General features: G+C 38.9%; 1 protein-coding gene across 1 annotated transcript in view; it reads right to left on the bottom strand.

The window, feature by feature from the left end:
• Positions 1–21,695: 21,695 nt before the first annotated feature.
• Frmpd2 (FERM and PDZ domain containing 2) overlaps positions 21,696–24,735 on the bottom strand; it is a 122,349-nt gene continuing 119,309 nt past the window's right edge. The window contains exon 32 of the mRNA XM_051143332.1: positions 21,696–21,710. Coding sequence (XP_050999289.1) covers positions 21,696–21,710 — 15 coding nt within the window. The remainder of the gene's footprint in view (positions 21,711–24,735) is intronic.

The following is a 24,735-nucleotide window of genomic DNA, read 5'->3' as shown; positions in this document are numbered from 1 at the left end:
AGATGTAGACAGAGTCAACAGCCAAACTCTGCCAAGACAGAGTAAGCAAGTCCTCAATACTTCCTGCTTCACAAATATGTCTGTCAGATATATTGGGCCAGAAGGCTGAAGATGATGCCCCCAATGTTACAGAGAGTGTTGTTTGACTGTTCAGGCAGCAAACTATCTCAGTCATTTTTTTTCATTTTGGAAGCTGCTAACCTGCATTCCAGGTTCACTCAGGTATTTAAGTTTTATCTCTTCTCAAGTCTCTGATGGATGTGAAGACCCACCAGATAGTTTAGTCTTTCAATTAAGCTTAGTAGGTTAGGGGTTAAGATGTTTTTAGATCAAGATAAATGTTTCAGTTTAATAGAGATGAGATATGATTGATATTAATCTACATTCAGAAATTTAGACCCAACAGGATAGGAAAGATGTTTACTTTGTTTGCCAAATACAAATGGTCAAATCACTATGAATGTAACATTTATACAATTCCTGATTGTCTCGTGGTTCTTCCTGCTGTATGTAGTTTATTTTGTGCATGTGTAATAATATAAATGTATGTTAAAAAAGAAACACAATAAAAATATTTTTTAAAGAAAGAAAGAAAACACAGAACCAAGAACCAGAACTCACTGCTGTCCTGACCAGTAACCAGTGTTTTAAATGTAACCAGCACTTGCTCTACCCTTAGTTCAAAGGTCCAGTATAAACCTAGACCTTCAGACTGTCTCAGAACCACCTTTGCCATCTTCCTGGTTCCTTCAGTGATTAATATGTTTAATAAGATCTTATAATCTCAAATTTATATGAGTTGCATCTCTGATTTCTTGGAAATTCTACCTTAATACAGAAAAAAGAAAATATAGCTGTTATAAAAGGAAGCTAACAGAAACCTTATGGCTGGTAGTGAGGCAAGGGCTTCCCTGAGGAGCACTCCCAAAGGTAGAACTGATCCTGTGTGCTAAGAGCTCCTGAGAATGACATTACTCCTTCATCCTTCCAACTACATTGTTAAAAATATATTCAACAGCTCATTTTTAATTAAAGCCAAAATTAATTTCCCTTGGAATTTCATCGGTTAATTTCTAAATATTCCTTGGTAAGCAAAGATCTCATTTCTTATTTAAATATTAGAGTTTAAATATGCCATACCTGACAACCCACAAAATAAATGTGTGAAAAACTCAAATCCAATGAATTGTTCTCTGTATATAAATTCATATAAATTTGATCTCTCTAGAACACAAATAAGTAGAATGAGGTCTTTATTAATCTACACCCAGCAATCACTAGTTCCAAATCTATGTAAGTCAACAATGCACACAATGTTTTGTTCCTTTTAAAAATTGCTTCTAGCATAAATGGGAGGTTTTTAAAAAATGCTTCTTTTAATGTATAAAAATAACCAATATTCATAGTTTCTATTGGTAATTTCATTCAAAAATCACATCTATTTCTGAGATTTTGCCGAACTCCAGTGCAGTCAGAGATAATCCTATAGAAATAAAAAAAAATCTAGCTGTATGAATAAATGAAAAATTAATATTAAGTTGAACATTTAATTCAATTTTTGAGCCGCAGCTTCAGTAATGAACAGGAATATTACAAGATCTTACAACTCACCACCGTAGAGACCAGGCTGTGGTCTATTCTTAAGTTTTCCATATTGTACAAAACAGTGTTTTTTCAGGCTGTGGAATCCCCTAAGCATTTCATTTTACGAGTAGCTTTTGACCTCATGCAGCTAAGTGCATTGAAAAAGTATCGTGCCATTGAAAAGCACTAGAAGGTAATCTATTTCAGCAGAGGCCACTGCTCTTTATATTGAGTGGCAACAGGAAGCCAGTTCACACACGGAGATGTTCTGCCTATGAATCTCTCAATCAGGAGCTCCAGTATGTCCACTTCCTCTCCTGTCAGTTCTGCTGGCTACTGCGTGCGCCTGATTTGGTAAAGTTGCCTTTGTGTTTCTCAGTCAGTCTTCCATGTCCCTTCAGGTGCTGCACCTGATTTCATGCTGTGCTGCTATCTCTCCACTACTTCTATTTGCTAGTCTTGTGCTTTTGCTTTCCATGTCCCTCATAAACTCCTTCGCTTGAAAATGGCATCATAGATCATGCTCCAGACCCAATACAAAATAGTCTCTCTCAAACTCTTAGGAGATGTGATAGTGTAGAAAACCAAAGATTTGGCCCTGAGAAGAAAGAACCTTAAAGAAAGAACTTTAGTTGAGGTGCTATTTTCATTTTATCTCACTCTTATAGATAATAAGACAAACTCTTCATGATGGATTTTAATCTGGGTAAAAGATGCCAAATTTACTACTTAAAGTGACATACTCAGTATACTGGCCTGGCAGTTACTCCTAGGGCTGTTGCTGCTCCAAATACTTCTTAAAGTGCTGAATTTCCTACTCTCAGGAATCTATGCCAGGCAAGAAAGAAGAGGATGGAAAAAGACCCAAGAATTCAAAACTCTGGATGTCCTACAGTCACATAAATATGTGTTCTTTCTTGAAAAAAAAATATTTGTTTCCTATAAAGAAATTCCCAATACAAGTTTCTTGGGCTTTATTACTTGCTATGACTTACATATTTAGAAATCTTTTTGGTTTTGTTGGAATTCTTTTAAAATTAATGGTGTTGCCTTATCTAATTACAAAAATAACCAGGGCTAGGGATGTAGCTGAGTTTTCAGGGTGCCTTACCAAAGTGCTGCAGTCCCTAACACCACATAAGCAGGTGTGATGCTGGTACACACTGTACTCTGAGTATGTAGGATGTCAGAAGACAGTAGGATTAGAACTTCAAGGTTATCACATGACTACATAGTGAGTTCAAGACACATCTGAGCTATATAAGACCCTGTCTCAAAAAAAAAAAAAAAAAAGATAACCAATATTCACAGTAAATGCCCCATGGCACACTGCATTTAGTGGGCTACTAATCACACTGCAGTACAGGTGCGTGAATGTTGAGGGAAGCACGGGGAAAGTAGAGGCTGACATACCTTCTAAGCATCAACACTTCTTTTTATATTATCAGGGAAAAAATGCAAGAAGGAGAGAGAAAAAAATAAGATTAAAAATGAAGTTAGAGGGCTGAAGAGATGGCTCATTCACTAAATGCTAGACTTACAAACAAAAATATAAAAATGAAGTAAGCACATCACATTTATTCATAAAACCAAGATTTTTTAGTGTGACTATACTTCAAAAAGGTTAATTTTTAATGCAATAAAAAATATAATATAGGTCAGGTGTGGTGGTACACATCTGTAATCCCAGTACTCTGGAAGGCAGAGGCAGGCGTATCTGTGAGTTCAAGGCCAGCCTGGTCTATAAAGCGAGTTCAGGAGAGATTAACAGAATGAATTCGTAAACAGGGCACAACAGCCTGTTGCTTACAAGAAACACACTTCAGCCACAAAGATAAAAATTTCCTCAGAGTGAAGGGATGAAAGGTCTTCCAAACAAATGAACACAAGAAGCAAGCTGGAGTAGCCATGCTAATATCTAATAAAATAGACTTCCAACCAAAATTAATCAAGAAGTGAAGAAGGATTCTTCATTCTTATCATAGAAAAACTCAGCCAAGATGACATCACAATTCTGAACACCTATGCCCGAAATACAAGGCCACCCACAAAGAGAAAATCTTTGTAAAAGAAGGAATAATAAATCTTAAACCACACATGGATCCCCACATATTAATAGTGGAAGACTTCAACACATCACTTTCACCAAAGAACAGGCCAATGAAACAGAAACTAAACTAACAGATACTTTTCCCTAAAACACAAAAGATTATACCTTCTTCTTGGCACTTCATGGAACATTCTCCAAAATTGACTATATAGTAGGTCACAAAGCAAGCCTCAACAATACAAGAAAATTGAAATAATACCTTGTATCCTATCAGACCACCATGGACTCAACATGGACCTCAACAACAGAAATAACAAAAAGTCTACACACACACACATACACACACACACAGAGAGAGAGAAACTGAAGAACCCTCTATTCAATGAAAATTGTTTCAGTAAAGAAATAAAAAAATTAGAGACTTCCTAAAATTCAACGAAAATAAAGGTACAACACACCCAACTAATGTGACACAATGAAAGCAGTGCTAAGAGGAAAGTTTGTATCATTAAGTGCCTTCATAAAGGGATTTTAAACATCTCATAAAAGCAACTTAAGGACACATCTGGAAGCCCTAGAGAAAAAAATAAGCAAGCACACCCAAGAGGAGAAGATGGCTGCAAATAATCAAACTCAGGGCTGAAATCAATAAATTAGAAACAAAGAGAGCAATTCAACGAATCAATGAAACCAAGAACTGGTTCTTCGAGAAAATCAACAAGATAGACAAACCTTTAGCCAAACTAACTAAAAGTCAGAGAGACACTATCCAAATCAACAAAATCAGAAATTAAAAGGGAGTCATAACAAGAGACACCAGGGAAATACAAAGAATCATGTGCTCTTACTACAAAAACTATATGCCACAAAATTTGAAAATCTAAATGAAATGGACAATTTTCTTGATAGATTCCACAAACCAAAGTTTAATCAATAACAGGTAAACAAATTAAATAATCCTTTATTTCTTACAGAAATAGAAGCAGTCATCAAAAGTCTCCCAACCCCCTCCAAAACAATAAATAAAAAGTCTGGGTACAGATGGCTTCAGAGTAGAATTCTGCCAGTCTTTCAAAGAAGAGCTAATACCACTATTCTTCAAACTATTCCACAAGATAGAAACAGAAGAAACATTACCAAACTTATTCTATGAGGCCACAGTCACCTTGATACCTAAACTACACAAAGACCCAATAAAGAAAAAGAATTTCAGACCAATTTGTCTTATAAACATTAATGCAAAAATACAAAAAAAAATCACAAACCAAATCCAAGAACACATCAAAAATATCCTTCACCATGACCAAGTAGTCTTCATTTTATACATGCAGGGTGGTCCAATAAATGGAAATCCATCATTGTAATCCACCCTATAAACAAACTGAAAGAAAAAAAAAACCGTATGATCATCTCTGTAGATGTGAAAAAAGCATTTGACAAAATCCAACACCTGTTCATATTTAAAGCCTTAGAGAGATCAGGAATACAAGGCATATACCTAAACATAATAAAGGCTATATACTGCAAGCCAATAGCCAACATCAAATTAAATGAAGAAATACTGAAAGAAATTCCATTAAAATCAGGGACAAGGCTGCCCACTCTCACCATATTTCTTCAATATAATACCTGAAGTTCTAGCTAGAGCAATAAGACAACAAAAGGAGATCAAGGAGAAAAGATCTTCACCAACCCTACATCTAACAAAGGGCTAATATCAAAGATATATGAAGAACTCAGGAAATTAAACACCCCCAAACCAAGTTATCCAATTAGAAATGTGGTACAGAGCTACAGCGAATTCTCAACAGAGAAATACTGAATGGCTGAAAAACACTGAAAGAAATGCTCAGCGTCCTTAGTCATCAGGGCAATGCAAATCAAAACAACTCTGAAATTCTACCTTACACTCTTCAGAATGGCTAAGATAAAAAAAAATTCAAGTGACATCACATGCTGGGGAGGATGTGGAGAAAGGGGAACACTCCTCTACTGCTGGTGAGAGTGCAAACTCATACAACCACTTTGGAAATCAATCTGACACTTTCTCTGAATATTAGGAACAGTAGTACCTCAAGACTCAGCTATACCACTCCTGGGCATATATCTGAAAGATGCTCCACCATAAAAAAAATACATTTGCTCAACTATGTTCATAGCAGCTTTATTCATAATAGCCAGAATCTGGAAACAATCTATATATGCCTCAACCAAATAATGGATAAAGAAACTATGGTACATTTACACGATAGAATACTACTTAACCATCAAAAATAAGGAAATCTTAAAATTTGCAAGCAAATGGATGGAACTAGAAACAATCATTTGCATGCCATAACCCAGACCCAGAAAGACAGGCATGGTATATACTCAGCTATAAGTGGATATTAGCCCAACATACAAGTCTTCTGAGAAACTCCACCCAGCAGGAGATCAGAACAGATGCTGGGACTTGCTGTTGGACCCTGGGAGGAGTGCTGAGAGTAATATGGAATAATGGGGCTATGGAATGACCCAAAGGGTTCAGGAATCCCACAAGGAGACCATCAAGACTGGTGGATTTGGACCCAAGGGGTCCTGCACAGACTGTTGCACCAACCAAGGACAATGCATGCAGAAAACCTAGACCCCTTGTTCAGATATATCCAAAGGACAGTTCATTCTCCATGGTTGGGGGAGGAGTGGGGACTATCTCTGACATGACTCCAGTGTCCCAAATTTGATCACATCCCCTTGGTGGGGAGACCATCTGGGAACACAGAGGAAGGGCATGTATGAGACCTGATATGGCTGTGGTCAGACAGCGGTGGAGGAGGGCTCCCTCCTGTCAGAGGCGTAGGGGGGGAGGGGAATAGGGCTAATAGGAAGGGAGGGTGGGAAGGAGAAGATACAAACAAGGAGATAACAATCAGGCTGTAATATATTATAATAAATAACCAAACAAACCCCCCCAAAAAACCAAAAACATATATAATACTTCTATAAAATTGAGTTCAATAAATAGGAACAAATGTATAAAAGCAATTGTCAAGTTACTAACAAAAACCATGTTTAAAGAGTTATGACCCAATTACAGATATGAAAGCAGATTGCTATCCCTCTATATCAATAGTAATTTTGTTGAGAAATACTGTGACCATCATTTGAATGGTGGACAATTTAAGAAGGACTCCAAAAGCATTAGAATCCTATGAACAATGCTTAGCCCAGTTAAGATCAGGGTACTGATAGGAGCCAAACCCTGGGCCTACTCAGTTAGTGGGATAACATAACTAAAAATGGTAACTTTAAAACATCTTTTTGTTGTTCTCCTGTTTTGTTTTTGAGGAAGGGATTCATTATGTAGCCCTGATCAAACTGTTGTCTGAAATTCATAGAGCTCTGCTTGTTCTGCCTCCCAAGTGCTAGGCTTAAATGCATAAGCCACCACACCCAGCCTCTTTTGAAATTTGTTGTTGTTGTTGTTGTTGTTGGCTTAAATATCTTTTTAAAGTAACTCCACAATATGGAATATTTCTGCTATTCTATACTAACTCAATTGTCTACTGTTTCATTCATCACATAAATTCCTTTGACAAAGCTCTCCCAACCTTCTGAACCTCAGAGCCATCTGCCTTTCCATTCTTTTAGAAGTATACATCTAATTGTATGAGTGCTTTATCTCAAAATACATAGCTCTTTATCTCCAATGCCAAAGAACTACTGACTCACAATGCAGAGAGGAGCCACTTTAACTGCTATCATGCCAGACAGCATTTGCACGTTACAAAAAATGAAAGTTGACACGACAAATCTGAAACTCTTCTTAGAAATGTCTGCTCCAAAGTCTGGCTCTTAGTTGATATCTGAATTAAAAAATAACAACAAAAATGATGCCTACTCTAATACAAAACTTTCTCAAATTAAGAAGCTCACTGTGCTCAGATATTTCACATGCTGTGGTTTGCAATGAACACACACCACTGGTCTGCATATCTACAAAGTCAGCAGTAGCCTTCAGTGACACAGATACATTGTGCCTTCATGCTTGTCTCTCATAAATACTCTAGACTTCAAGCCTTAAGTAAACATCAGTCACAGAAAACACTTCAAGCATCCCAAGCTTGTTGATGGACAATATGGTTGGCAGGGGTGCCTCTAAGAGAAGTCTAGGAAGCTTGTATCTAGTTTCCTTCTGCCTAATTTGCCTTATACTCTTAGCCATGAACTTAACTATTTGCCAAGTTCTATGAGTCCTCATAGACAGTCACTGAAACTAGGAGGTCTTGCTAAACGATGATAGATTATGTTTTTAGCCAGCATGGGAAATACATTGCCACCTTCATAAACATATTATATTTAGCTGGATCCCACCACCTGACTTCCTGCCTGAAAACAGGAGGAAAAAACCCTGTTATGCTTCCTGTGTATTGGCCCTGAGCAACCACAGAAACAGCCATATCTGCAAAAGAAATAAATAATTTTTATTTATATTGTAAATTTTTGCAAACAAAGCCAGCCTCTGCCTGTTCTCGTATAAATGTTTTAGGAGCTAATGAGCTACTATTTCTTTAGTACAAAAATAGATCAGGTAAATTTCAACTTATTCTATTATTATGAAGAAAGAGACTCCAGACAAATGCGTCATAATGTGTGGTCTATGAGTACATGTAATTAATGTCTAAAGTATGAGACTCAAAAAAAAAAAAAAAAAAAAGGTAAACCAGGACAGGTCCTATAAAACTATAAAGCAGTACTGTTCTCCCAACTGAGACTCAACCCTCCCTGCACTATGTGTGTCCTGCCTATTCTCTCAGACTCTCTCTTTAAAATATAAGCCTTCTCACAACAGCAGTCTCCTAAAACTGAATATGAATAAATCACCTAAAGTGCAAGAAACATCTGCATAAGTAAGACAAAGGTGAGAGAGAAAACTTCCTGGCTGTATTCAGACTATGTCCATACAACCCTAAAGGCTAGCCTTGTCACTAATACTTAGTTTCTTTCTTTTCTTTTATTTTTCAAGACATGGTTTCTCTGTGTATCCCTGGCTATCCTGGAACTCACTCTGTAGACCAGGCTGGCCTTGAATTCAAGCGATCTGCCTGCCTTTGCCTCCCAAGTGCTAGAACTAAACACACCAGGCATATTTAGTTTCTTAAACTGTGGATTGTTACCCGATATGGGGCTGTTTAATTGAGTGTGATAGATGTGAAAATTTGCTGACAACAAAGTTTCTGAGCAATCAATGACTAAAAAGTAATTCAAAGTCAAATCATAATGAACCAGAAATAGCTGCATTACAGGTTTTCACTGCACTTTTGGTTGTAAAAGTATAAAACATGCCCTTCATACTGCACACGCTGTCTGCCACAGTATGCAGTGCCAATGGATGCTGCCTAAAACATTTTGGCTCAGAGCCGGAAGAAGTGCTGTACGTCACAGCCTGCACTACTCTTACTGTGCAAGGTGTTGTGCTCTTATGGAAACAACAATGGCTTTACTGCAGGGACAAAGGATGTTTTCTACCATCACTCTTCAGCACACACAGTGTTAAAGTATCAATATGTCTCTGGATTGTAGAGTTAGCATATTTGATTTTTAAAACAGCTGTGCTTAGTTGCTAACTTCATTTTCATAAATATCAATTAAGAAAGCTTGATTTGGGACTAGACTATAGTTTCCAACTATTTCTTTAAAGATCCTAGATATGCTTCCGTAATTTTGTGTTGCACATTTATGATATTGGTGTCCTCATCATTGACAACAATAATAAAAATGACAATCAGCCTACTCTGAAAACTGCTAAAGATTCTCTGCTCCCTGTAATACTGGTTATCAGCAAAGATTCAGTTCTTTATATAAAAACAACAAGCATGACCATCTTACTAGTATGCAAGCTTCATTGCACCTTTAATAGATGGTTAAATTTTATATGTACCAAAGCATTGTTTGAACATAATTTTATGATTTATTGTCAGTAAACATTTTATTTATATTTTGTACACACTTATACTGAAGATCACATAAATACTCCTCAGATGAAGGGGTGCCACAAGAGGAAAAGGCTTGAGTGGCCCCTATCAATGTGTAATGCAAATGATTCAGGAAGGGCAATCAGTATGAAGACCTTTCCCAGATACAGTTTTAAAGTCCATAAAGCATGTCCCTAAAATTCTTAAATTCTTTGTTATGCCTATAATATTCTTCTCTGACTGAAAAGCTCTAACATAAACAGAAAAAAAATAAAGCAAAAGCAAACTGTGCTGCTCAATCCTCGCTCTGCCTGTGAGAAGTTGATAGGGAGAAGAGAAAAGCCAACCTCTGCCTAAGCTACATCAGTTCAAGGTTTTAAGCCAGAACTTCTATGGACTGTTTTGTTTTGTTTTTAAGGCAAGTTTTCCTCTCCAGCACACTTTCCCGGGGACACTTTCATCCTTCTCTGTGGTCTCCTTAACAGGTATGGGACGAAAATGTAAAGCCACTGTCCTGAGAGTAAGGAGTGATGGAGGGACAATCCATTCCTGGAAACAAACCACAATCCAGGCAAGTTTCTGACACTCTTAATAAGGTGTTCACCTTTCCTCAGTGAAAGTTATTGTAGTCATAGCTCCTTTAAGATCTCACCTTTGGTCTGATTATAGAATTTTCCATCTCTCAGGGACCCTGCTTGTAAGGAAAACATCATACTGAGTTCTCTTTTCTACTGAATCTGCTTCCTTCTATGCTCAGATGTGAGTTCCAGGGCTGTTAGGCAAATGTATTTTATAAAGAAAATTGAGCAGCTAGAGTGCATGAGGAGAGTTATCGACAGGAGAGAAAGGAAATGAGAGAGGGATGGGTATCAGAATAATCAACGAGGACGGGATAAGAGAGAAAATAAGCAAAGAATTGAAATGCAACCACTGCACACCATCGATGCTTATACACACAGCTGAAGCTACTCCCAGCCTCGGAGAAACCTCTGTGTGTGGTGAATGTCCAGGAATGCAGACTCTCGTCTGCCAACAATGCTGAAAATAAGTGACTTCTGAGAGCTCAGCACTAAACAAGACATGTATACCACTCCCTATAAGGCTCAGGGAGCATGGTGGAAATTGTAATGGGAAGTTTGTAAGAGCAGGAAGAGAAAGGGCTATGACACACCATCCTCTGGTCACTCTGAAATCATAAACTCACAGCACATGAGACTGGCCTGTCTACAGTCAGCCATGGATAGGGAAGAAAATTGCATGCTGATTGCTGACTATTGGCCACTGATATATTCTGGGAGAAAAGGAGGCACTGTCTTCAGTTGTCCATCCTTTGCTGAGCCCGCCATGCTGCAACAGACAGCTCCAAACTCACGCTCGCAGAGATGGCCTTGTTAACTCAGTGGGTCATAACCCTGAGACTAGAGAGGTGGCTCAGTGGTCAAGAGTCCTTGTTGCTCTTCCAGGTGACCCTTATTCTACTCCCAGCACTCATATGACAACACACAATCACCTGTAACTCTGGTTCCAAGGGATCTGATCCCCTCTTCTGGCTTCTACAGGCACCAAACAGCATGTGGTACACTCAAATACAGGCAAACACTAGTACACATTAAAGAAAATAAATAAAAGACAAACTGAATAGACTCGAACACAAGAAAGATAATTATAGGGAAGAGGTAGTGTAGACAGGGCAATAGGGAGATAGGAGAAGGGGGAGCATCAGAATACTTGGTATGTATTATGTACATGCATGAAACTGTCAAAGAACAAAATTAATTAATAAAAACAAACATGGTTCTCTCTCTCTCTCTCTCTCTCTCTCTCTCTCTCTCTCTCTCTCTCTCTCTCTCTCTCACACACACACACACACACACAGATCTCACTTTGAAGTCTGCAATTCAAATACATTTCTGTTCATGATGATAGACATACTCTCTAAAACAAACATGGTTTGCACAATTACTCCCTTCTCTTGGGAGCCTTTTCCAGAATCACACTCACACTGCTACCCGAGCCTTGTTACAGCTTGTCTAGAGCTTTTACATCATGTGCCTCACACTCTTCTTGTGTCTACCCACACTACCCAAGTCTAAAACCTGAGCCAGAATATGTGTTGGTTTCTTGCGGCTTCCAAGAAAAGTACTATACCACAAACTGTATGGCCTTTAAAAAAATAAAATGTATTATCTCACAGTCTGCAAACAGAAGTTCAAGTGTCAGCAAAGCAATTCCCTCGCTCAGAAGCCTTGAGGGAAGGCTTCTATCATCTTTATATGATTAGATTTAAAGTCATTTTCTTGCACCTGAAGATGATAGAAGCCTTTGAAGAGGAAATTAATAAATTCATCAAAGAAATAGAGGAAAATACAATCAAACAGGTGAAGGAAATGAATGAATCACTTTAAAATACAGGAAAATACAAGCAAAGAGGAGAATGAAATGAATAAAACAGTTCCATAGCTGAAAATGAAAATAGAAGCAATAAAGAGAACACAAGGAAATCCTGGAGATGAAAATCCTAGGAAAAAGAACAGGAACTAAAGATGCAAGCATCACCAACAGAATACAAGAGATGGAAGAGAGAATGTCAAGCATTTAAGATATGATAGAAGAAATTGATACATCAGTCAAAAAAAAGTTAAATCTAAAAAGCTTCTGACACAAAGCATCCAGGAAATTTGAAACACTGTGAGGAGACCAAACCTAAGGTCAATAGAAATAGAAGAAGATTCCCAGCTCCAATACCCAGAAAATATCTTTAACATAATCACATAAGAAATTTTCCCCAAATGAAAGAAAGAGATGCCTATAACACACAAGATGCTTCCAGAACACCAAATAGATTGGACCAAAAAAGTAAATTGTCCCAGGACATAATAATCAAAACACTAAATATACAGAACAAAGACAGAATTTAAAAGCCACCAAGGATAAAGGCATACCTATTAGAATTACACCAGACTTCTCAACAGAGACTTTAAATGCCAGAAGAGCCTTAGAAGATATCATGTGCAGACCCTATGAGACCACAGATTTCAGCCCAGTCTACCATATCAAGTAAAACTTTCAATCACCACAGGTAGAAAAAACAAAATATCCATGAAAAAAACAAAAAAAAATTATCTATTTATTCACTTTACATTGTAGTCATTTCCCCATCCCTCCTCACCTCCCAGTCACACCCTCCTTCCCTCTCCCCCATCCCCCTACCTCTTCCTCAGAAAAAAAAGAGCCTTTACTTCAATCTACCCCAGCTAATCAAGTTGCGTCAAGACTGAATGTATTCTCTTTTCCTGTGGCCTGGCAAGGCAGTCCTGCCAGAGTGAAGTAATCAAAACGTTGGCAACAGAGTTCATGTCAGAGAAAGTCCCCACTCCCCTTACTAGAGGACCCACCTGAAGCCTGAGCTGCCCATTGGCTACATCTTTGTAAGGGGCCTAGTTCCAGTCCATGCATGGTCCTTGGGTGATGCTTCAATTTCAGAAAGCCTCTCTGGGCCCTGGTTAGTTGGATTTACTCTGAAATGCTTGCATACTGGAGCCTAGCAGAGTTGTCCTCTGAGGGGCTCCACCCAGCAGCACTTCAAAACAGATGCTGAGACTCACAGCCAAACATTGAGTGACGCGTAAAGAGTCTTATAAAAAAATCGGGGGAAGGAAAAAAAGGACCTGGAGGAGACAGGAGCTCCACAAGAACACAAAACCAAATTTAAATAATATCTTTCCACTAACCAAACTCTACAGAGAATACTAGAAGAAAAGCTCCAACACAAGGTGGATAACAACACCCAAGAAAATACAGGGAATAAAAATTTCATAAAAGCAAAATCAAAAGAGAAACACACACACACACCAACACCAACAATATCAAAATTACAAAAATAAACAATCATTGGTCATTAATATCTTTCAACATCAATGAACTCCATTTCCCAATAAAAAGACATAGGCTAACAGAGTAGATGTGAAACAAGATCCATCATTCTGCTGCATACAAGAAACACACTTCAGAAACAAACATAGATATTATTAGCACAGAGTAAAGGGCTGGAAAAAGGTTTTTCAACCAAATGGACCCAAGAGATAAGTAGCATCTAATAAATAGTCTTTCAACCAAAAGTAAACAAAAGGGATAGGGAAAGACACTTCATATTCATCAAAGGAAAACTCAACCAAGAAGGGCACCCATATTTATAAAAAGAAACATTACTAGAGCTTAAATCACACACTGAACCCCACAAGTTAATACTGGGAGACTTCAACACCCCGCTGTCACCAATGGAGAGAAACTAAACAGAGAAATAATGAAACTAAATAATGTTATGAGTCAAATGGATGGGACATATCTACAGAGCATTACACCCAAACACAAAAGACTATGCCTTCGTCTAACCACCACAGGGAACCTTCTCCAAAATGGACCATATACTCTGTGACAAAGTAAGCCTCAACAGATGAAAGAAGATTGAAATAATCCCTTGTACCTTATCATACCACCATGTACTACAGCTGGACTTCAACAACAACAGAAAGCCTACAAACTCATAGAAACTGACCAACTCTCTACTCAATGACCACTGGATCAGGTCAGAAATTAAAGACATTTTAGAATTCAATGAAAATGAAAGTACAACATACCCAAACTTATGGGGCACAATGAAAGGAGTGCTAAGAGCAATGTTCATAGCATGAGGAACCTTCTTTAAAAAAAAATGGAGTGGTCTCATACTAGCAACTTAATAGAACATCTGAAAGTTCTAGAAGAAAAAAAGCAAGCACACCAAGGAGGAGTAGATGGCAGGAAATAAGCAAACTCAGGGCTGAAATCAATAAATTAGAAACAAAAGAGAACAATACAAAGAATCAATGAAACTAAAAGCTGGTTCTTTGAGAAGATAAACAAGTTAGACAAACTAACTAAAAAGCAGAGGGAAAATATCCAAATTAACAAACTCAGAAATGAAAGGCAGGACGTAACAAACACTGAGAAAAGCCAAAGAATCATTAGGTATTACTTCAAAACCCTGTGCAAAACTGGAAAATCTAAATGAAATCGATGATTTTCTTGATAGATTCCACTTACCAATGTTAAATCAAGATGAGGTTAACAATCTAAATAGTCCTAGAACCCCTAACTAAGTAGAAGCAGTCATTAGAAGTCTCCCAACAAAAAAAAGCCCAGGACCTGATGGTTTTAGTTCAGAAGTCTACCAGACTTTCAAAGAAGATCTAATACCAATATTCCTCAAACTATTCTACAAAATAGAAACAGAAGGAACATTGCAAAACACATTCTATGAAGCTACATTCACTCTGATACCTAAATCACACAAAGAAACAGAATTTCAGACCAATTTCCATTATGATCATTCATGCAAAAATACTCACTAAACGAATACAAAAACTCATCAAAAACACCATCCACTATGATCAAGTAGGCTTCATCCCAGGCATGCAGGGATGGTTCAACATACAAAAAAAAAAAAAAAAAAAAAAAAAAAATCAATGTAGTCTACATTGTAAATAAACTGAAAGAAAAAACACATTATCATCTCATTAGATGCTAAAAAAAGCATTTGACAAAATCCAACACTCCTTCACGATAAAAGTCTTGGAGAGATCAGGGATCAAAGGCACATACCTAAACACAATAAAGGCAATATACAGCAAGCCAATAGCCAACATCAAATTAAATGGAGAGAAACTTAAAGCAATTCCACTAAAATTAGGTTTAAAAAAAACCACAAGTCTGTCCACTCTCTCCATATCTATTCAACATAGTTGTAGAAGTTTTAGCTAAATACAAATTAGAAAAAAAGAAGTCAAAGTATCACTATTCGCAGATGATATGACAGTATACATAAGTGACCCCCAAAACTGTACCAGAGAACTCCAACAGCTGATAAAAACCTTCAGCAAAGTGGCTGAATACAACATTAACTCTGAAAATCAGTAGCCCTCCTTTATACAAAAAATGAATGGGCTGAGAAAGAAATTAGGGAAACAACACCAATCACAATAGCCAAAAACAAAAAAAGTATCTTGTTGTAACTCTAACCAAGCAAGTGAAAGATCTGTATGACAAGAACTTCAAGTCTCTGAAGAAAGAAACTGAAGAAGATATCAGAAGATGGAAAGATCTCCCAAGCTCATTGATAGGTAGGATTCACATATAGTAAAAATGGCCATCTTACCAAAAACAGTCTAAAGATTCAATGCAATCCCTATCAAAATACCAATACAATTCTTTATAGACCTTGTTCTTTGTAGCCCTTGAAAGAGTAATCCTCACCTTTATATGGAAAAATTAAAAAACAAGGCTGGAGAGATGGCTCAGAGGTTAAGAGCACTGACTATTCTTCCAAAGGTCCTGAGTTCAATTCCCAGCAACCACATGGTGGCTCACAAGCATCTGTAAAGAGATCTGGTGCCCTCTTCTGGCATGTAGGCAGAATACTGTATCCACATAGTGGCTCACAACCATCTATAACAAGATCTGCTGCTCTCTTCTGGCCTGCTGGCTCAACATGCAGGCCAAATACTGTACAAATAATAAATAAATAAATATTTTTTTTAAGGCAGCTAAAAAAACTTCTGAAGGTATCACCATCCCTGATTTCAAGCTGTACTTAAAGCAAGAGTAATAAAAACCACATAGTATTGGCATAAAAACAGACAGGTTGATCAACAGAACCTAATCAAAGACCCAGATATAAACCCATACACCTATAGACACTTGATTTTTTACAAAGAAGCCAAAACCACACAATGGAAAAAGACAACACCTTTAAAATTGGTGCTTGTCTAACTAGATATAGAAGAATGCAAACAGATACATATTTATCATCCTGCACAAAACTTAAGTCCAAAATGATCAAAGACCTGAACATAAAAGCAGATACACTAGCTGAGTGTGGTGGCACATCCGTGTAATACCAGTACTCAGGGAGGCAGAAGCAGGTGGATCTCTGTGAGTTCAAGGCCAGCCTGGCCTACAAAGCAAGCCCAGGACAGCCAAGACTACACAACAAAAATAACAAGAAAACAGATACACTAAATCCAATAGAAGAAAAAGTGGTAAATACCTTGAACTCATTGGTACAAGAGACAAGTTCCTCAACAGAATACCAACAGCTCAGGCTCTAAGATCAACAATTAATAAATGGGACCTTCTGAAACTGAAAAGCTCTGTAAGGCAAAGAACACTGTCAATAGAACAAAAATGGCAGCCTATAGGTTGGGAAAAGATCTTTGCCAACCCTACATCCTACAGAGAGCTAATATCCAAAATACATAAAGAACTCAAGAAATTAAACATCAAAAAACAGTTAAAAATGGGGTACAGAGCTAAACCAAGAATTCCAAACAAAGGAATCTCTAATGGCTGAGAAGCACTTAAAGAAATGCACAAAGTCCTTAGCCATCAGGGAAATGAAAATCAGTATGACTCTGAGATTCCATCTTAAACCCACCAGAATGGCTAATATCAAGAACTCAAGTCACAGCACATGTTGGTGGGAGTGAAAACTTGTGCAACCACTTTGGAAATCAATCTGGCACTTTCTCAGAAAATTGGGAGTAGTTCTACCTCAAGACCCAGCCATACCATTCCTAGGCATATACTCAAAAGACACTCCACCATACCACAAGGATATTTGCTCAACTATGTTCACAGGAGCTTTATTCATAATAGCCAGAATCTGGAAACAACCCATATGTCTCTCAACTAAAGAATGGATAAAGAAACTGTGGTACATTTACACAATGGAATACTACTCAGCTTTTAAAAACAAAGAAATCATGAAATTTTCAGGCAAATGGTGGGTATAGAAAATATGATCCTGAGTGAGGTAACCCAAACCCAGAAAGACAGACATGGTATGTACTCATTTATAAGTGGATCTTAGCCATATAGTACAGGATAACCGTTCTATAGTCCACCGACTCAAAGAAGATAAGTAACAAAGAGGACCCAAGGGAGGATGTTTGAATTTCCTTCAGAAGGGGAAATAAAACAGACATCAGAAGTGAAGAGAGAGAACTGGGTAGGAGAGGAGACAGGAAGGGGAACGAGTGTGGGGATCAGGTGAGGGGAGAGCTGGGGCAAGAGGTGAGAGGGTTGGGAGAGAGAAGGGAAACCAATGCAGGGGTGGGCATCTCTGGGACAAGCTGGAGACCCATGATGGGGAAGGCTCCTGGGAGGATATGCAGGATGATGCTAGCTGAGATTCCTAGCAGTGGGGGGCATGGAGGCTGAAGTAGCCACCTCCTATAGCCAAGCAGGAGTTCCAGTGGAGGGAGGGGGACACCAACCTACCCACAAAACCTTGAACCCAAAATTTACCCTGTAAGCAAGGTGTGCAGGGATAAAGATGGAGCAAAGATTGAGGGAGGTCCAAACAGTGATTGGTCCAACTTAAGACCCACTCCGGTTAGAGAGGCAACCTGACTCTATTAATGAGACTCTGCTATGCTTGCAGACAGGATCTTTATGCTTGCAGGCAGCATAACTGTCTCCTGAGAGGTTCCACTCAGCAGCAGATCAAAACAGATGCAGAGACCCATAGCCAAACATTAGGTGGAGCTCAGGGAGTCTTGTGGAAGAGTTGGGGGAAGGATAGAGGGACCCAGATGGGGCAAGAACTCCACAAAAAGACCAACAGAGTCACCTAACCGAGGACCATGGGTGCTCACAAAGAGAGAAGCACCAACCAAAGATCATGCGTGGAATGGACCTAAAGTCTCCTACATACATGTAGCTGATGGGCAGCTTGATCTTCATGAGGGTTCCCTAGAAATTAGAGCAGGCTGTCCCTGACATAGATGCTGTTGCCTGTTGAATGATTATTAATATTTAATATTCACATTATCATTTTTAATAAATCAGCAGTTACTCCTTAAGCAGCTTTATACTCAAATAACCACACAGAGATACTAGGGTTATTTAATTGGCCTATAGCACAATCCTGAGCAATAATTATTTCATCCTAAACCTCCATGCCACTATCACTTACTCCCATTCAGATTTCCCACATTATCCTTGCATTTTACTTGTACCTCACTCCTCTTGGTACTTCCCCAGTCCTCTCCATGTGCATCCCTCCTGTCTTCATCCTTTCTCCTCCCCTCACTTGACCAGGATGTTCCACCTTATTCTCCTCTGTTACTGCTCAGCATTGGCTAGTTGGCTTTTATTGGCAATACAGAGAAAAAGTGTTGACATGTTTATACAAACGTGAGACAGGAGATACTTGCACAATGCAATGTCTGGATTGAAACCAGATAGCGGTGTAGAGAAATCAGCATTGGAATGAGCAAAGTTAAACTATACACAGTCCACAAGAACATTACGCCAACAGTTGCCTGCTTTTGCCTCACTTTTCCCTAGCTGGCATGCCTTGTCATGCCTCAGTGAAAGAGGATGTGCTTAGTCCCAAAGAGACTTGATGTGCTGGGGTGGGTTGAGTGGGGCTTCCCTTTCCTGAGGAGAGGGTTGGGAGGAAAAGGTGGAAGTGGATGGGAGGGCAGACCAGGAGGAGAGGATGAGGAGGCTGTGATAGGGATGTAAAGTGAAAATATATACATATGTTTATTAAGAGATCCAGATACTAAATTATACTGTACTTGCCAAAAAAAAAAAAAAAAAAGCTTAGGAAATAAAAATATTTAAACAAAAGAGATCAGAAATTCTAAGGCAAAGCATAGCCCAAAGTACCTGTGAGATGCCATGATAGCACACTGATATAAAACCATTACATTCTATGTGAAATGAGACGATATTAATAATAGACTGTGATACAATGTAATCCTAAAACAGCTACATACTAAGAAAAAGAATAAAAGAGGGGAGAAAGAGATAGAAAGGAGGAAATGCTGCAGCTAATGTCATGAAAAGACTAAAAAGATCCATTCAAACAACCCCATTTAAATAAAAAAGGGATGAGAAAGAAAATAATAGGGTTAAAGAACAAATCCGACGAGCAAGATTTCAGATAAACATCCAACCACATCAATAGCCCTAACCCTGACCCTGATAGAATCAATATATTACTCTATTCATATGGTTTTCATTCACTTCCTTCATAATATTTTGTAGTTTTGAGAATTCAAATTGCAGAACTTCATTACACGTATCTGTAATTTTTTCACAACATAGTAAATCATAGTTATGTTTGAATTTTTAAGTTGTCCAATGCCAGTGTAGGGAAATACAATACTGACCTCATATTTTGTCTTTGTTATAGCCACTCACTATTTCTAATAACCTTCTTGTAGACTGCGTGGGATTTCCAATATAATCAGGTCCACAGTTACACTTCATGTCTTTTTAGATATCTGTATACTTTCATATCTCTTTGCATTACTGAAAACACGTTCGTATTAGGGCCTTGTCATTTTTTGTTCTTTTTAAGCTGTGCTGCTCAAGAGCAGTGTTATCACATTTTCAAAAGACCGCATTTCACTATGAGCCTGTATTAGCATCTGCAAAATCTGTCACTTGCTATATCTACTTTTAACATACTTTGTGTATCTCTAGACATTGAGAAAGACTGGATGGTTCACATAAGGACTTATATCTGCACTACAAGGACCGCCTCACAATGAGTAGAAATGGTGGAACCTACCATCCAGACCCACTGCATTGGTGTAGAAACAGAAATATCCCTAATCATAAACAATAAGAAGACAGAAATAATTTGCACGGGGTCAATTAAATTGTGTGAAAGGTGCCAAAACAGTGGAGACAGGCCAGTGCTTTCAACAAATAATGATGAAAAACTGGACATATAGATGCAAAATTACGGATTTCACCCAATTCTCTTGCTCTGTACAAAAATGAACTCAAAAAAGATCACACAGCAAACCTAAACCCATAAAAGCTGATAGATGGAGACCGAGGGGAAGCCAAGCAGCTCAACACAGGCCTGTCTGTGAATCCCAGCACTTGAGGGATGGAGATAGGAAGGCCACAAGTTCAAGACCATTCTGGACTACATGAGACTTTGTCTAAAACAAAAACAAAAAAACATAGCCTAGGGGACAATAAGCCAGGAAAAATGGAAGTTAAAGTATCACAAACATGGATGGTAGACTGGTGAGATGGTTCATTGGGTGAAGATGCATATCCATCAACTCTGGCAGCCTGAGTGGAAGAGACGGCTGATTCCTCGGTATGGTCCTCTAGCACCTGTGCATGTGCCATGATGTGTGTGCACATGTAAATAATAAGCAAAAGTTTCCTTAGACGTGTACATCCTTATTCCCAGTCTTATGTGCATACTAGCATCAGCAGAAGAATTTTACAAAAGCCCAGGGTGTGGCCACTGCAGAATAACAAAATCAGCATCTTTGAGAAAGAGATCCCCGGTTTTAAAACACTTGTCATTTCTAAAGTTCCCTCGGGTTATTCCAGGGTGGGCTCCAATCTGAGAGGCACTGAAGAAATGAATACAGGCTTAGTAACTGTCTATACCTAGACATAAAAATATATTCAAGTTACTCAACCCTCCCTCTGCCTCAGAACTGCCATCTAAATTATGGAAGAAATATGCAATCTACCCGAGTTGCTGAAAGACTGAGATTATACATAAAGATCCCGACAAACGTTAATTCTCTTACCCAGAGTAAGTCTGAGTGAATCTCCATTGCTAAGTGTAAGAAATGCTAATTCAATCATCAGTTCCTCCAATTTTCAGTTTATTTGATTGAATATTTGTATTGAAGAGTTCAGAAATGCGATTTTTTTTTCACTTTCCTAATACCATGCCACTTGAAGCTATCCCTGTCTTAAAATTCCTTCTGTGGAAGGAAATCTGGCTATTTATGGCAGTGGTCTTCAAACCTAGTAGCCCTGGAAAATCACCGGCGAACATTTGAAAAACACCAACATCCAAACCCTATCCGAGCCACTGGAGCCAATTAAATCTGAATTCCCGGGGATGGTGCCAGAACACTGGTAGTTTTTAAACAGCTGGTTGAAAAGTGATTATAAAAAACAGTCAGAACTGAAAAGCACTGGTTTACACTAATGAGATTCCATCTAACTGCACAGCTCAGTCACTCATGGAATCCTTTAAAAATCGATGTATTCCAGAACCTTACTATGGCTTACTGGTTCTGGATCTGTGAAAATGGAGCACATCACTAGGCAAATTTTCACACAGTTCTCAATGTAGACTCCCTGGGTCACTCCTTTGCAGCATGCATTTACTCTCCCTGTCGCTGTATTTGGAATTTCCACCAGTCCCAAAGGCCAAGCCTGTCCAGTTGCTTTCAGTCAGTAACAGAGGCAGCGCAATCACAGTAATCATCTTACAGGTTTTGTTTCTGGGTCTCCTAGGTGCAGCCAAACAGCCTACATCACTTACCATGCACTGTAGCCAGCATTGGCCAGGTAGATCACTCATCTTTCTAGCCAAGTATCTTCAGTGGTTTGCCAGTTTAGGACAAAAAAGAAAAACAGAACGGACTCACTCCCCAAGCCCTTTGTGGCAGACAGGGCCAGCACTAATGAAATGTACCCCGTTGATGAGCTGCATAAATCCAGGTGAAGTGCAAGCTATTTTTGTATCTATAAGCAAGCTCATATCCATTTATTTTTCTCATCCAGACAATCAGAAAAAAGCAAGCAAACCCCAGGGTGAAGAAATTATACCCGTGTCTGAACTCTAAGTCAACACAATGGCTAGATGATTTTAATAGAACTAACCAACCAGTAAAAAATACTTCTATGAAGTCATCACACGAACTCCTTTGACCCTTAAAGCAACTACTAGTATTATTCACACGTCATGAATTTAAAAAAAAAAAGAAAGAAAGAAACACAGTAGTTGAAGGATTGGCCCACAGTCACATAACACTGCTCACCTGGCTTTGGGTCAAATATTTTTAAGTATTCCACTGATGTTGTAGAACAGTTATGGCCAAGCAGTTGGGGAAAAATATAGATAAAGTCTACAACAAAAGCAGAAACTGGATCTCAGTCAGCGTCGGCCATTATTACAGTTGTATCTTAACACAGCTCAATTGGTCAGGAAGGAATCACAGTCTATAAACCAAACGTTTTGCCTGGTGCTATTAGACCTGTAGATTTTATAACTGTGAGAAAATTAGATCCAATATGAAAAGCAGAAGCAAAACTTTGTTCACAAGGACTTAAGTGATTGTCACTTCGATGAGCTCCCAACACACCCAGGGCTATAGCTCCAAACACAAACAGCCTGAATCACAAATACAACATCTGTCCCAAGTGCCACAAACACGACCACACCCCAAGCAGATGCAGCCGATGCCTACAGGCAGTTGTACACTTCAGTGGAATCAGGTTTGACTGAGGAATGTGCCAAAGGAGAAGACCCTGCCCATTGGTAAGTGTCACCCCTCTTAGGCACATTTGTAAAAACAGAGAAAAAAAATGAGAACTCAGAGATTATATTATAATGTACCTGGCAATAAAGCCGATGCTTTTCGCGACTCTAACTCCTTTAATCTTTTAAAACCTTCCCAAGATTGAATATCTGCACAGAAAAAAATCATAAAGCCATAATGGATGGCCTCACAAACTCTTGGCTATAAACAAGCACTTAACACTGCAGAAATGCAGTTGCGTTTCCTGCTTCTTTTCCCACTCTGCGGAACTGTTAAGGTGTTCTCCTCCAGCCATGGTTTTCCTGGTCCTCGCTGCCCTCGCTGCGGACACACACATCTTCCTGTATCCCTAACCCGCCCTGCACTTGTCTCAGTTTCTCTTCTGCCTGATAGTCTGTTCTAACTCTCCTCTCGGATTTTCAAGGACACCCTCAGGCGAAGGTCTCTCTTTTATCCGCATCATTTCCCCCTTCCTATGACCTCAATTACATTAACATATGGACAAATTCTAGCTTCTCCTATTTTTTTTTTAAAGTCCATTTCACCAAAAGTCACCTCTTTCTTACACACTAAAGCTGTGTTTATTGAAATGATTAAAAATTTTCTACTCGTCAAAAACACTTGGGGTGAGTGTTGGCCTTGGTTTTTAGTTTGGGATTGTTTGGAGTCAGGCTAGAGCAGGCTGGCCTGAAACAATGTTGCCTCAGCTAGCCTCACAAACATCTTACAGAGTAGCATTCCAAACAAGTGACCATCAATTTTCCCCTTCTTGGGGTTGGGGATTTAACTCAGTAGTAGACCGCTTGCCTAGGAAGCGCAAGGCCCTGGGTTCGGTCCTCAGCTCTGGAAAAAAAAAAAAGACAAAATAACAAAAAGACCAAAAAATAACCAAGGTAACAGTTTTCCCCTCCTTATTTATTTGATGCCCTCTCTTCTTTATTTTCAATTTCATCCATTACCTTAAATGACAGACATAAGGTACTAACTACCCTAGCCCTAACACCCTCCACCGATTTAGAACCAAACAGACGCTGGCCTATTTGACTTCAAATTAAATTTGATCTTAATTTTTAAAAATCCACTGGGTAATTTATATTGTGCTTTGTCAGGACAAAGAGAAATATACTTGGTGATTGATAGACGAATTGGAACAAATCACTATAACATGGAAAACTAACATGGTGTGTACAAAGGTTCACTGTAAAATTCTTCCCAGGTACGTTCTTTGTATGCTATACAAATAGGTATTTCAAAGTCAACATCAAAAACAACTTCCACACGGAAAACACTACTCCCACCCAGCTTTCCCTGAGCTAAGAGTCAACCGTGACTGGCTACCTCCCACTTGGAATACCAAGGCAGGGGACCTCGCTTGTTTCTTTGCTCTACACCTAGTAGTGCCGGGTACACAGAAGACTTTCCCAAACTGTTACTGGGTAATTGGTATTCTCTCTAGACACCCCTACCCCCACTGGTTCTTAAGTGTCCATGGTGCCCTTGGCCTCCAAACCTCCGGGTCATTAAAGCCTGGTCTTAGATAGAGGCCCAGGCTTCTGATCCCAATCCTATCGGAAGCATTCTGTTCAGCAGGGCTTCCAAACCTTGCTCTACAACACAGCCAGGACTGAGGGCCACACCTGTCACCCCGACACCCGTCACCCTGAGGCTAGGCAGAGTCCTACCCTCCAGCCCCCAAGCTCAGGCTCACTCCACAGGCCTGTCCTCAAGGCCTCTGCGCACGAATAGTCCCTACTCCTCCCTGAGAGGCAGAAGGAAGACA

The sequence above is a fragment of the Acomys russatus genome, chromosome 3 (assembly GCF_903995435.1).
Source record: "Acomys russatus chromosome 3, mAcoRus1.1, whole genome shotgun sequence".
Classification (NCBI taxonomy): domain Eukaryota; kingdom Metazoa; phylum Chordata; class Mammalia; order Rodentia; family Muridae; genus Acomys; species Acomys russatus.
This window is presented reverse-complemented; position numbering and strand designations above follow the sequence as displayed.